At 35.2% G+C, this 15,793-nt stretch overlaps 1 protein-coding gene across 1 annotated transcript; it reads right to left on the bottom strand.

Moving 5' to 3' along the window:
* Window positions 1–2,186: 2,186 nt before the first annotated feature.
* LOC139133782 (probable thiopurine S-methyltransferase) lies at window positions 2,187–11,137 on the bottom strand. Its single transcript, XM_070700548.1, has 8 exons — window positions 11,105–11,137; window positions 10,700–10,791; window positions 10,032–10,164; window positions 7,793–7,845; window positions 7,080–7,154; window positions 6,206–6,291; window positions 4,851–4,895; window positions 2,187–4,527 (listed from the first exon to the last, which is right to left on the bottom strand). Exons 1-8 carry the CDS (start codon window positions 11,135–11,137, stop codon window positions 4,418–4,420), a joined length of 627 nt encoding a protein of 208 aa, XP_070556649.1. The 3' UTR covers window positions 2,187–4,417.
* Between the last annotated feature and the right edge of the window lie 4,656 nt (window positions 11,138–15,793).

Below are 15,793 nucleotides of genomic sequence, written 5' to 3'. Positions count from 1 at the left end.
TTTCTTTTTGCACTCCTTACTGCTATAATATTCCCTTTCCTTTGAGAATTTTGTTCTTCACATGACACAATGAGAGCAAAATAGGAGATGTTTACCTGCACTATGATATCTAGCTTGAAAAGCTAGCTAAATTTTAACCTTTTTCAATGGTCATGACCCTTAATTCATTTTCGCGATATGATGGTTTCGTTTATCTTGTGTAAAACAGGGGTAGAATATATGCATGGTCATCCATTCTTTCATTATCTTCCGACATGTCAAACGATATGAGTAGTATCTCGCATCAAACAAAATTCATGAAAAATGGCCGACTTTGTCCCTTTAAATATCAAACCAGAATAAATTGAACGACTAAACTTCAGATGACTGTCGCTCGAACTGGCATGATGTTGCGCAGATAGTGGAGTTAACGCCTTGGCCCATAGTTTGTGACTGTATAAACTCAGTTGCCGATAAACGCCAGGCGACTTGGGTCCAGTCTAGGAAAAACTTAAGGCTTAAGCGTCCACAACTCACGATCAGGGATGGGTACGTAACTTTTTTTTTTTGCATCACAAACACTGGTGATATGCAAATGGAGTCAATACAACAGTTGTCTCTTTATTAAAGACGATTCTGACTTCCCTCCTTGAGGAACTGAAAGATGGCCACCATCAAATCCAAAGAAGGGAATAGAAACTATAAGAGCAACCCCGATTTAGAGAAAAAATGCCGAAGTGTCAAAACCCACGTTAAAAGACGAATCTTAAAAAAGTATTATTTACAGATGACCAAGGCAAGTCAATGCCAAATCACTATGAAGGCGCGTCGACTTTCTAGTATCGAAATTTGACGTGCATGGTTCCCAACTATTTCTGTGAATTAGAAACAAAATACACAACAATATAAATGGCTTTATCACGTCATGATCTCTAAGCTTTTTTGGAAAACGGTTTTTATGTTTTGGATTATCGATATTAAGTTGGTGACAAATTTCACTATCTTAAGCGTTGCATGTAAATCCCGAAAGATACCCGATCATCATCGCCAAGGCACTTCAGCAAAATTTGGATCTGGCCCTTCGCTTCTCAATCATTTTGGTAGTGCAGAAAGCTCTTACACAACATAATCGGGAACTCTTTCATTCATCAGGTTCTGCATGCAGTTCCTATTGAAAATAGAAGGGAATACCAAATTTACAAAAATAGTATGAATAAATTCTGTAGTAAATCTTTCCGACATGCACGGTTTTGATCTCATTTCTTATTTTGGCGCAGACTAAGACTTGCTATAGGTTGAAGAATGACGTGATTTTGGGGCTCCAGGTTTTCTGGGGTAAAGAATTATGTGATAAAAACTCCGAAATGTGACTAAAAATGCAAGTTTTATAAACTCTCGTTTCAGTCTCGCAAGACAGATGAAAGTTTAAAAATTCTATTACCCTGTTAGAAGTACTTGAAGTGAATGTTTGAATAAAGCCCGACATGTTACGAGTGTGTCGGGTGTAACCCCCTGGCGTTGGAGTCATCGAACTCTCAGTAAAGTTTGCGCGCGGAAATTTACAAATTTTCATTTTTGAGGCGCAATACTACCTTAAATAGAAGCGTGCGCAAAGGACTGTGGGATTAACCGTCAAATTTTACGATTACAAAAAATTAATTCTGCTACTACGTAAAATTAATTGGAGGTACTAGTAAAATTATTTCAGCACGATAGATTAAATGGAATTTACAAAATTATTTCGATATACGGATAAAATTAATTCTACACCACATAAAATTAATTTTAAGAGAAAATCCCCACAAAGAAAGGAAATTTAAAATTAATTCAAAATAGCAGGGAAAATCAATTCTATGATACATAATATCACTTTCAGTATGTATGATAAATTTAAAATATGTTTAATTATTTCAAGGAATATAAAAAATTAATTGCCAGTATTAGTTAAATTAATTCGAGACTAAATTATTTAAACACATAATAATTAATGTAACATAATTTTGACCAGAACGGGCCTCCGTATCTTTTATCTATGATTTGTGTAAAGATTTTTAACGTAAAGTTTGATGTTATTACTACTTACAGGTGAATATGATTGAACTCACAGAGTTACGTTAATTTTTTAATTTTTTTTTGATATGTCACTTTGTGAACATTGCTATACATGTAATGGTATATGTCTTTTCATTAAACAACAGACAATGATATCACACTTAAATATGCCTTTATTTGATTTAAAATTCATGTCCATATTACAGAGTAAATAAAATTCAGAGAAATTTGATAATCTGGAATGGTCATGTTACAGCAATTTGATTTACAATCCAGTACAGAAGCAAGTCTTGGTAATAAAGAATGCACTTCAAGTCTTTCTGATATCAGTTTTTCTGCTGAAATCACAGTTGTTTACGAATTAAAGAATGTAATACTGAACCAAACACTACTGCAAACTTTTCCTCCCTTTTAGGACATAAACATTTAACACTTTCAGTCTGTAAAAAGGAGAAGATTAAACACACAAACACCTTTTGAAGTACAACCATACAAAACGAACTTTCCCTGATTATAGTTTCTTGAAAATAAAAGCACTGGTGACTTGTATTACGTTAATGCAGAAATGAAACCACAGAAATTACACTGTACAGGACAAAATGTTTGATCTTTAAAATCCACTGCTTAAAATATTGCAACTTTCAAGAAAATATTTTTTAAAAGAGAGATCAGTATTGCTACAATAAAATCTTTCAATTCAGGTACATTTGAAGTTATTCTGTAAAACAACAATAATAGTGCTAATAGTACTCAGTTGTGTTGATTTCAAAATATGTTTGTTTACATTACAAAAGCAAGCATGTTTTATCTACCATGTAATATTTGGAATAAATAAGAAAATCTATCTAACTAGTTAAATTGAATTCATAAAAGGTTGAGAATAATCAGAGTGCAAATTCCTGAGAGTTGAAGTTCACGCCAATACATGGCATTCCAAAAAAGCAACTGACGGAAAAATGAAAACACAAATTTATTCTTCACTAGGTCATAAATGATCTACTTCTGCTGCAGTCAGTGTCAACCCCACCCCACCTCGGGGCATGATGGGATGTTTGACATGTTGAAAGATACTGAATGAATAGGTGACTAAACATATATTTGAACCCTGTTTTAGACAAATTAAATGAAGCCATGGCAAAAATGAATTAAAGGTCATGACCATTAATTCATTTTCGCGATGGTTTCATAAATTGTCTCTAAAACCAGGGTCGAATATACGCATGGTCACCCATTTATTCAGTATCTTTCAACATGTCAAACAATACAGTAGTATCTCATATCAAACAAAATTCATGGAAAATGGGCAACTTTGTCCCTTTAATTGAATTACACATACTTTTTTTCACATGTGGTAAATTTCACATTTTATCTAAGACTTTTATTGCGAAGGTTACCTGAGGCTGATAAATATTAAAAAGACTGCAAGATCCAAATATTTCTGAGCACTCACGTCTGATGCAAATGGTTACAGCACATATCTACCAGGCAATTCTCAGTGGTTATATTTTCTCTTTTATTATTATTTTTTTGATTTTCTGTTGTGTGATTTTTTGATTGTGTACAATGAATGATCAAATCTGACCTCAAATATGAGGACTACTATATGCAATTTAAGATTGTACAGAATGAACAACAGATTAATATTACTTTGTTTGTTCTCTGTCTACCCTGTACACATTTCCTCAGATGTGCCACAACAAGGCTTGTCATACAGTAGAAGTTAAAAACAGATTTAAAATCCTACAAAGTCTAAAAATATAAATTTCATGAAGATAGCACACTTGTTGAAAAATGTCACATTTTTTCCTGATATATTTCAGCAATGCATTTTTGAGGAGTCACACTCTGTTTGATTTTCAATTTGTAATTTCATTAGAGAGAAAAATCACAACTTTGTCTAAGAGGATGAAATTTTTGAAGTATTATCCATGATTTCTGTTGTTTTCAAAGAGAGATTCTTGTTCTACTGTAAAAATAACCTTGATATGCCTAGAGTTCAACCGTTCAATAAATACTGTATGTTTGGAATGGACACTGTTGTTGTTTACAACTGAATTTCAGTATGGAGTAGAATTTATTTGTAAACAATAACAAGGCATATCCTAGAGAAGGAATTGTGTTTACAAGGCTAATATTGTGTAATTCAACACACCTGGTTCTTTAGAAATAAGAAGGAAATACTACATGCCAGTTTTCTCGACAATAAATCATGAATACATTATCAAAAAACACAGCTACAGTCCCTGGTTCTTTAGAAATAAGAAAGAAATACTACATGCCAGTTTTCTCGATAAAAAATTATGAATACATTATCAAAAAATACAGCTACAGTCCCTATACAAATCTACGATCTAAAAGACCCTGGTTCATTGATCAAAATGAAGTTTCACTTTTGTTTCAACAAAGACACAATTTCATGAAAATATTTAACACCCATCCTCTTCCACCCTGCAGTCACATCATTGTCTTCCAGCAACTCAATATTACAGGATTTTTCTGGTGAAAACAGGAAAAGAGGACACAGGAAATATTAGTGCAATGTTTCTTTGTGCATTGTTCAAAGAATACTGTTGCGTGCAGGTTCAACTTCTTGGTTTTTCTTTTCTTTTATCTCTCTCCATGTCAAAAATGCCTTCCTATCACCCTTCAAAATTAGAAACATGACTATACATGGTACAAGGCACCAATAATACAGATATAATGAATAGAGAACACAGATTAGAGACTTTTGAGAAATTACTTTCGTTGAAAAAAGGAGAAACAAGAGAAGAGAGCTGATCTAGTATGAAGAAAAATGTTTTAATTTTGTATTGACTTACCATACAGACTTTGAATAATTTTGAAAGGCACTGAGTGGGGAGGACCTGAATGAGGAGAAAACAAACTAAAACTTAGAATACTATCTTCTCAGCTTGTTGGAATAACATGATATAAAGACTAGACCACAAATTCAGAATACATGAAAAACAGCATCAAACTAAACTGCTTGGTACATGTTCTTCAGATCAAAGTCGATTAAGGCAGCATTGCACTCAACCAACACACTTTTTTTTTCAAAGCAATATTTCTTATCAAAGATGATACAACACCCCCTCATACTATACATTTTAAAAAAGCAGTGAATCTAAAGTTTAGTATGGTAGCAAAGAGTACTAGAAGAATGAGAGGGTACACGTTGGGGAGAAAATCTAAATTTTGGTATTCACAATAAAATTTGATACTTCTTTAAAAGTTGAATATCTCATTTTTAACTACAGTTTATGCAATAATACCAGACAATTTTGTTTTTCACTATTTAATCTCATTCACAAATGGCAGGGGTTAAGAGAATGACATTCAAAAAAGTGACTGAAATAATGGTGAGCAAAATTGAAATTCAAAATTATTAAAGTGTAAGGACTTTATTGCAAAACAAAACTGTTATCTTGTTACACAGCATTTTATATCATTTTAAAAGATCTTAATGTGAAAATTTCACAAAATTTGACCCAACCTGAGTGGAGTTAAATTTTTTTTGAAATGTTGAAAATGGGAGAAACAGAAGGTAGAAAATAAGCTTGTTTGCATAAATTTATACTTCTTTCTCACCAAACTTACGACTGTTGCACAGTCATGCTAAAAGGTGAGCCCAACAAAGATTTTAACCTTGGGTAAACATTTCAATGGAAATTTCATAAATCTTTGTTGAAAAGTGATTTCAAGCATAATAGGCGGTGTTATGTGCAACGCCACCTCAACTTACAACTCATTGCATACACACATTATCCTATCTTTCAGTTTGGTACGGTAAGACAAGCACTACTCATGTAGCCTCTGTATTCACTCACCCTCTATGTGAAAACTATCAAGCAAGTTAGAGTACTTTACTCATACAGTAAGTAGTATGGTAGTTGGCTACTAGTAACTCTTTGGATATCAATGATTCTCAAAAGATTGCTAAGGATTTTCAACAAGACAATTTGACACACATGGAACGTGTTCAAATTCTTGCTGCAGTTCCTGAGAACATCAAAAGGGAATCCTGTAGGATTACCAGGAATTTTTAGTAGACGACAGGACACATATGAGAGTTTGTTCAAAACTGCTGCAAAATTCCTGCAAAAATCAAGGAGGCATTCCTATAGGGGTTTTCCTAACTGTACTTGTTAAATGATTGGAAATACCGGAATCTCACCACTAAATGCATCTTGATTATAATCAAAGGTGTTTAGTAGATAGGCTCCATCTGGCTTCAGAAGTGAAATCACTTTTTCAGCATATCTGTAATTAGATATTATAGATATTATTGATATTATTATTATTGAAAATTGAATATGATATTGAATAAACAGAAAAGCTAATAACTCTTCTCTAAAATCATAACGTTGTTACATTTCCATTTTGATCTTTCTGCTTCTATGATTTCTCTTGTGTCCTTAACCTATCTCATTTTCTAAAAAGACATCATCTGTAACTTGATTAGATATCTTCCCATAGACATCGTGAGGTATCTGCTGAAAATTAAGAATTGTTTTTAATAAAATTCAATCTTAGAAATAATTGTATTCCATTTTATAATCCGCTATAATTCATTGTAGATATTTACCATTTAATGTACCATATATCAGTTATTGTTTACATTGAATATGTATAAGTCTGCTTTTGTGGCATTTATTCATCTGTTTCTTTCCATTAAAAAGCTGAAACATAGCCAGGTAACTGAACTTTAGATCTGATGAGATCAATGTCAATCAAATCTGAAAATAAATGACAAAGTACGACAATGCAAAACATAGAGTCCCATGATTTAAGATATGGTGACACTGGGTGAGTGTGCTTTCCATAAACTCAGCTGATTTTTAAGGGCATGTAATAGTCTGAAATACACAAGTTGGGCAACTGTGGTCAAAAGGGATTACTGTTCATGTGTTACTCTGAATTGTGTTGGGATAATCATTACTGGACTACAAGAATAAATTGCAAAGTGTTATGTAAGATTCTTCTGTAAAAATTACTGACAAAGAATGAGTTAACACAGTGTCAAAGCTAAATTAATGTCTTTAACTTACTTTGTCCTGTCAGATATGTTGACAGCAACAAGTGATGCTCTGTCCCAGATGATGTCATACTTCCCAGCATGCTTTCTGTTGGGAGACAAAGTTTGTATGTAAATTAAGTTATCAATGAAGTTCATGCACTTGTCATCGCCAAAGAAAATCAGAGAAGTTAGTAAACAGTTCTGTTACATTTTGCAACCTTGTTGGTTTTATCTCTTATTTCTGATCAAAACCTTTGATCATAAAGAATATGCACACTGCATTGTTTTCACCTTTTTACAGGCAATGGTTTTCCACGGCCAGCAGCTGTAATTTCGGATGATTTTTCACCATTATTGATATTCTACTGTCAAATGCATAGCTTGTCAACACAGCATTTGTACTTTTAAAATACACCGTTATTGTTCACATTTTAATTCTAGTCCAAACTACCAGACTAAAATTCACTTGTCAACAATTACTACTACAGTTTATACATGTACGGACTGAGTTAACAAGATGGATCTATTGTATGTACCTCAATATACTTTTGGAGAATAGAACTAGAAAATATACTTGACATTTAAGGTAAAATAGTGAAAAAATCATCAAAATTACAGCTTCTAACATGGGGGGGTGGGGGGGCGCTAATTATGCTTCAGGACAAAACAGCAAATACCATTGACATAAAAACTTTCCTTTTGTTACATGGCCGACAATCTAATAGAACTGAATTGTGAACTTACTCGGTAAACAAATAGAAATCACACTGAAATAACTTGATTTTTCCATCTTTACTCTGAAAAGGAAAAATTATTAAAAATAATTCCATTAATGTTTGTGACATTTCTGTTTGACAAGTTGGAAATCACTAGTACATGTATGATGAGAGACTAGGGAAATCCCGAGTAGTGTGTTTTAACAAGGATGTATGGTCATATGTTTGTTGCTAGTGATCCTCTTTCAACAGAAATTCTTTTTTGGGGGAACTTGAGGCAATGCTTTAAAGGCAAATATTTTCCCAAATTTCATTGTAGTAATTTTTTTTCATCTAGTTAATGTAGAGCAGACTTTTTTGTCACAAACACAAACATGTCAAACACACACAATAAAGGTAAAGTAAACATCTACAATGTTCAATATGAGAGTATCATTAGGTATATTTCAGACCTCTTACTTTGGTTGTTCTGTTGTTGCTGAACATGACTTAAAAGTGCAAAATACTGCATCTCTTAATCTTATCGATGATTTTAACATACATGACAATAAGAAGACCCTTTCAAACATACATATAGGTAAATTTCATGATTTTAACCGATTAATCTTGCAAGATGAAAGACAGACACAGGGCTTGACGCAAGGTCAAATCATCCACTAGCCCGGACGACTAGTAGCAGTTCATTTTAGTAGTCCTAAATGCTCTTGCTCAAGCAAAGCCAAATGTTGCTCTCGTGTTGTACATTGGTGTATATGACCATTCTCATACTTTTTTGTCACAAAGGTTTTTAAACCCAATAACTAACTTTCATGCAAGACTATAGCACATTTGCTTACTGCAAAGTGTTTAACTCTGAATCATATATAAACCACTAAAATAACCTGAATGAAATGTCCTGTGTAGGAGGAGAGGTCATGAAAATAGCCTATTGCCGTCAAGAATAAAATCAGACGTAGGGATGAATTTGTTGGAAAATTCTTCATAGCTCAGGTAGTGCACCATTAATTTGCAAAGAACATGTTTGTTCATGGTGAGGACAGATTTGTTTCTCAAGAACTAAAATTCGTACAGCCAGTCACCACAAATGTTCCTGTGGAGTGCCTTCATATTTTTGACAAATATATCACAAAAAATTAACCAGCTTGTGGGGAGGACCTCTCATTTATAATAATGGTTTGTAAAAATTTAGTTTTTAATAGTAAAAAAGTTGCATATTACCATTTCATGTGCTTGTGTCTTTTATGAGTTGATGCCAGTTACCGGTAACAAAATGTGATTAGCACAAAAATAGCCAATGACTACCAGAAATGATTGGATACAACAGTCTGATACACCCATTTCATGCATTTTTTTTCACTACTGTCATAAGGTTCACTTCACTATTATTGCCCCAATAATTTACACTTTTCCACTAAAATGGCAAAACAATCAGTTGCAAGCACCAAGTTAGTATCTGAGAGGAACTCCCTCACTTGTACAAGCAGTAGCAACTTGCCATATCACTGTTTTGGCAAGCTAGATGGCTCTTTTTAAGATCAGCTTCAATCAAGCTAGAGGGTCTTGACTATATATGGAGGTCAGCTTGTCTCTCTAGACATTCTAAAGCAGGGTCAAGCTGGCTACAAACTATCGGAGGTGCTGTTTGGGAATGCGCCTGAAGAAATCTTGAGAAAAATGCTTCTTTGAAAGGCAAGGATACAGTGCTTGAACAAAATTGTGGGGTTCCGTGTTTCTAGGCAAAGTGATGAGCGGCGGAGTGATGAGCTTCAAGCAAACCAAAACACATGTGCAGGCAATTCTGTTTGATGCTCAGTGTAGTGTGGCATGTTCAGTGCAATTTGATTCTCCGTAGCAGGTCATCTGTAAGTTGGTGATCAATAAAGTTTGCTTCACTGTTTCACTGTCCAATTTGTTTGGTAAAAGTTAGTTTATTTTAAAATGATCGAGGCTTGGTTCATTCTTATCAAATTAGTGGCCCGGCATTTGATTTGTGTAATAATCGTGTTTCAGAAGGATTTGCCGAGTCTTAATTGGCGAGAGGACAGTTGCAATCTCGGATTGAACTATCTACAACGTATGGAAAAATTGCACAGTCCACAGGACTACCTCCGAAGACAGTTTTACTAGTCCTCTTGAAAATTTACTAGCCTGGGGAAAGTGGGCTATTGCTTTATATGTCGAGCCGTGTAGACATGGTGACTTTTGCTGACTTGACTTGAATGATTACTGTGAGATGGGAAAACCAATATTATGTTTAAGTTCCTCACCGTATGGACCATTCCATTTGGTACATCTTCCATGGGGGTGGATGTGTATTCTACCTTCTGTTCTGAGAAGAATGATCTACACGCAAGCTCTGAGAATTCTACACCAACTGCTCTGTGACCCTGGTCAGCTATCCTGTCACAAAATAAATATATCAGAAAATTAAAACAATTCTTTGTAAATTAACTGGGGATTTTTCCAGATGAATTTGTCATGACTCAAGTCTCATATTTGATTTGCAATTTTACAGTCTCTAAATCATCATACACATTAGAAAGTCCTTTACGTTACTAGTCATAGTAAAGTTGCACCTTTCCTCATATGGTAAATCTGACATTCCTTCAAGCACAGATGTCAATAATTGGATACATTATTATGCATGAAGGATTCCTGGAATGCAATTCCTTTTTAGTACTGCATGGAAAAAAATACAAATTAATGGCAATATCTGTCACCCATTGGAATATCCTTGTGCCAGTACACATACATACAGAACAGATTGCATTATGTGTATTCAGTCTCATGTACTTGACTCAAAATCTGACAGTTTGCTCTACATCACAAGAATTTACAAAACGCAGTGTTTGCCACATTTCCAAAGTTCACAAATGCCTGGCTTCACAGCTTACAAAAGATACTTATCAATGACATGTAACTGCTTTCTAATTACCATTTCAAATCCAGGGTTTTGCCACAAAGGGGCAGGAAGACATTCAAGTCACTCCGTCCATCAACCAATTTACTGAAGTGCTTCAGAGAGTGCTGTAAAGTATTGGATTCAAAAGTATACCAGTTACAGATAAGCTACAGATTCACCTGTAGTACTGCTAAAAATAATATGACTTCAAACTTTGTGATTGCTGTTTGCTGAATCCCATTAGTACTTACTTACTTACTTACTTTCTTATTTACTTACTATCTATCTATCTATCTATCTATCTATCTATCTATCTATCTAAGTTTGAGGTTGCTGTTTGCTGACATTTAAATCCCAGGTACCTATTACATATCATCAACACTTGCAGACTTCTATAAATTTCTATTCAATTGGGAGATCCCAAGTATACCTGCTCACCAACACTGCCTTCGTGTTTGTTAGGGTGACCATGTGTTGTTATTGTTGACAATTGATTACCTAATATTTCAGACAGTGTACCAATCACCACCAAAATACAGAATACAAACAATCCAAAAATGTCAAAGGATTACAAAAGCTGTACTTTGACTTATGAAGTATCACATCATACTGAAATTCCAGAGATTTATCATGTTTGTCCTTTCTATGATTTCCAAACACATCATGACACATATATGATGCAAGTGGTAAAACGCTTTCACTTTAAGAATACTGAATTTTCTACAAGCACTTACGCAGACTGATTAAACTTTGACGGACAAAACCAAACAGAAAACTACCGGTATACTTTCAAGCCAAAACAAAGAATTGTTTTTTATTGTCAGCATGTGCCATCACTTCAAAGCCTTGACTTTTTTGAAATGTTGAACAACGATCTGAGATGGAGAAAATCAGGACTTATCATGGACACAAGATGATTTACTTATACAAACTACCTTTTCAAGCTTTCTAATAACAAAAATACAATACATGAAAATTAACTGTTATCTTTATGTTTGGGGAGCAGACTTGTTTGACTGGATCTAAAAACATACATACATACATACATACACGCATACATACATATAACATACATACATATGTACATACATATACATACATTTAGATGATGGACATTTTTCTTGGCTTTATTTATAACTTCTACAACCGTATATACATACATACATGGCAAACTTTAAGCAAAAAGCTAACACTAAATGGATATGTGCCATTGCCCAAATTCAAGAAAGAAGAAATATCAGAAAGAATTGGGGGAGGGGGCTTTGTAGTGCACTTGCCCACTCTTTTCCTGAGAGAGTAGCATATAATTTCTTTTTGTTACCAAGTCTTGAACCAAATCAGTCTTTGAAATATTTTACTTGTAAAAGGGCTTAACCCTTTCACCCCAGTTCCCTGTATACAGGTCCAACTCTACCATAGAAAACAATGGATTTGGGACAAACCATGGTGGTGAAAGGGTTAAACCACAATAAACCAGCAGCTGTGGAAAAATATCTTACCCATGGACTTCTGATTTATGGAATCCAGTTCTTCCTGCTGCCCAACTTTGATCCCATTGTTCAACAGAAACATCTCTTCCTGCTCCTTGAAAGTTCATTTTATTTCCTTCTGAAGAAAGAGAAGTGAGTACAAAAGCAAAAATTTAAATGGATATGATCTTAATTCAATAATAGTTGAACGTGACAATTGTTATCTCAGAAACTTTGTGATTCGAGTGTATATATATATATATATATATATATATATATATATATATATATATATGTGAGAATCTTGCAACTTTTAGTTGTCATTCTGAAGCCTGTTTTATGCACTAAGCAATCATTAGGAGTCATGATGATTGCATGAAACAGCCTGTAGAGTGACAACTACAAGTTGCTAGATTCTCAGTATTTAACTGCCTGCAGAAATGCATTGAACACTATACTTTGCCTGCATTGACAAACATTCGCTTAACACATACATATATGTATATATATACACACACACGATATATATATATATATATATATATATATATATATATATATATATATATATATATAAGAAACTTGGATTGATGACCTTGATGAATGATGAATTCCTACAGTTTCTTATATATATATATATATATATATATATATATATATATATATATATAAATATATATATATATATATATATATATAAGAAACTAAGGTTGATGACCTTGATGAATAATGAATTCCTACAGTTTCTTATATATATATATATATATATATATATATATATATATATATATATATAGATAGATATATATATATATATATATATATATATATATATATATATATATGAGGTTCAAGATCATCCGGAGTAGGATGCTCAATTATTATGCCCAAGCAGAGGTGGATAATACTACTAAATAATTTTACCAGCGTAAACCAGCAAGGCTGCCTTCACATGCTTCACTTGTCAGGTTGTTGTGGTGGTGACACAACCACCCAATGAAACACTTGGATACTAAGTTTACTATTAGTGTTGGTTTCATTTGTAGAAATGAAAGCTGGTCATCAAACTATGTTACCAAACCTCCATGCAGCACCACTGCAAGCTGAGTAGTAAGGTGTTTTTCTTTCAGGCAAAAACCACCATCCATTGCATGCCTCTTGGAGATCATGGAGGCTGAACTGAGAAGCTCTGGCCATGGAGGTAGCAGAGACTTTCTTTCATGAATTTGACTTTGTTGTGTGTACCGTTGCTTTACTGTCTGTTCTATGCTCTTTTGTGTCTATACGTTTATTAACAAATTTTGACCTAGTGTTATGGATTCTGGATGGGTATGCTTTTTGATGAGGGAGAGTTAAACATACACAAATACAACAACTAGGGCAGATGAACGCTGGCTGCCCTCACTGATGTGTAATTCAACTAATACAAGTAATGCAAGTCATTAGACAGAAAAATGTCAAGTCATTCCACTATTGATGATTAAATAAAGCTGCTGGTACTGTGGGTGCACTGAGTGGGGGACTGTGAAAGGAACTGGGCTAAAGCACCTACTAACTTGCCGTACAAAATAACACATTCAAGGCTTAGATATGTGCCATTTGCATGATTTGTCCGGTAGGCAGAAATGTATACAACTACAATCATATACCCTATGGTTACAATCTTACATAACGAACCTGTACTATTTAAAGCAGTAATAGCGCTTGTGGTAGTACTGAGAGTGAAGAGGCCGGTCAATTTCAAACCGTGGCCTGATGGTCAAGCTCAACCTGAGCTTGCCGCAGTATGCAGGCTGGCCAATAGGATAGGACCAGAGCGCTAAATGTTTAAATGTTTAATATTCCTACATTGATAGCCAAATGCAGCATGCAGTAATTTGTTTCAGAAAGTGGTTTGTGTCATCGGTACTCGCTGAAGTTCCTATGACGGCGAAGTATAGTGGATGATAGGCTAATCTGATATACAACTGTGGTTTCTCGATGTGTGATGTAGCCTTTCGAATTCAATACATCACAGTCCCTATAGAGGGACTGTGAATACATGAATGCTAGCCCTACGAGTATGGCGAGAGTGTCCGGCTTTGGATACGCCGCCTCCGGAGGTGGGAGGCGGCGTAGCCAAAGCCGGACACTCTCGCCATACTCGTAGGGCTAACATGAATGCATGATTTAGCTGCCACACACGGAACAGTAGAAATTGTTTCGCATGCTGAAAACATGGATGTCCATGTTGAAAGCAAAGGCCAACTGTTTACTAACATTGGATTCTGACGGCGTCAATTTATGGAAAACGAAAGTCATACCTGCGATTCCTTTCCAGAGAGGCCTGGTGCAGTGGTGGTGCAATACTGGGGGAGGTGACTCAGCAGTACATGCAGTGGGACGGGAGGCGTTGGTAATGGTACTCTCCCTTGTTTTATGGTGTAGGCCTATAATACTATATGGTGTTATGTAACCTGCTTACGAAACGAGTTGTGCGCCGCACTTGTATTACGCCACTTCACAACTTCAAGTTCACACATATACTGAGGAGTCCAGTTGTTCCTGACCTTTCAATAAACACGCTACGTTACTTGTTGTACGTGACGTGTCATCGGGGCTTCGCGAAGCGACGACCGGAACGACTTTGGGGTGACAATAACATGACGCACACACTTCAACACACTTCAAGGTGCACGACAATTTCACCACCAAGCGTACATATTTATATTTCTTTCGTTTTTTATATCTGATAACTTCTCGAAACAAACGACAGTTTTTCCAGTATCTTACAAACAGAAGAGAATATAAAAAAGGTGATGTATTGTAATTATCGAAAACTTGTTCTTTTCTTGACAAAGATGTGAAATGTACGAGAGAAGTATATCTTCTGGTAAGTTAATTTTGAAAAATAATCATTTTTGCGACACAAAGGTGCAGTCAATGAAAGGCAGCTACTGACAAAAGGAGTTATATTTTCGCATACACAACAATGGTATTTTATTTTGGCCGAGTAACACTTTTGCCGAAGTGTCACGATTCGCTTTTCTTGTCACAATGCACAGCGAACGATATTCGTGAAGGCTGCAGATTAGTCCCGCAATCTTCTGTCATTGAGTATCTTGTCTTGAGTGTCTTACGACAAATAAATGATATTCGAAAACTGAGAGCACGGTTGAGGACTTTGCTGATTTGCACTAGGGTGTAAATTTTACGTGCCTGCCTTAGCCCCTTCCAGGGCTCGAACTTAACGGTTGCCCGCTTGCCCGGGCAAGTAAAACCTGACATCGGGCTGGTAAAAATAAATTACACTTGCCCGGTCGGGCAAGTGATAGACTTTCATAAAATTTACATGTTCTGGGAATAAAAAACTCAAGAAATTTTGTCAAACAATGTTCGCTGTTTCAAGCCACTGAAGCGGGCATCACAACCGACAAGCTAGACGTCAACATTCAGCGAGTGATATTCAGCTGTTGTCTTTCCTCCCTCGGGAAGTCTAATCTCACTTGCTTGTCGCTTGTGACTCCAAGGGGGTGTTGGTCAGTAATTTCAACAGCCACCTTGCACGCGGTGACCTGACTGAGACAACGCTGACTGTACGTCATAGCGAAGCAAACCACCCTGTTTTCATGTAAATCTTTTAAATCTACGCCCGACAAAGTCACAGATTCCGGAACAG

Source organism: Ptychodera flava, chromosome 5 (assembly GCF_041260155.1).
Source record: "Ptychodera flava strain L36383 chromosome 5, AS_Pfla_20210202, whole genome shotgun sequence".
NCBI lineage: Eukaryota > Metazoa > Hemichordata > Enteropneusta > Ptychoderidae > Ptychodera > Ptychodera flava.
Note: the sequence above shows the minus strand (reverse complement) of the source record. Positions and strands in the feature narration are given on the sequence as shown.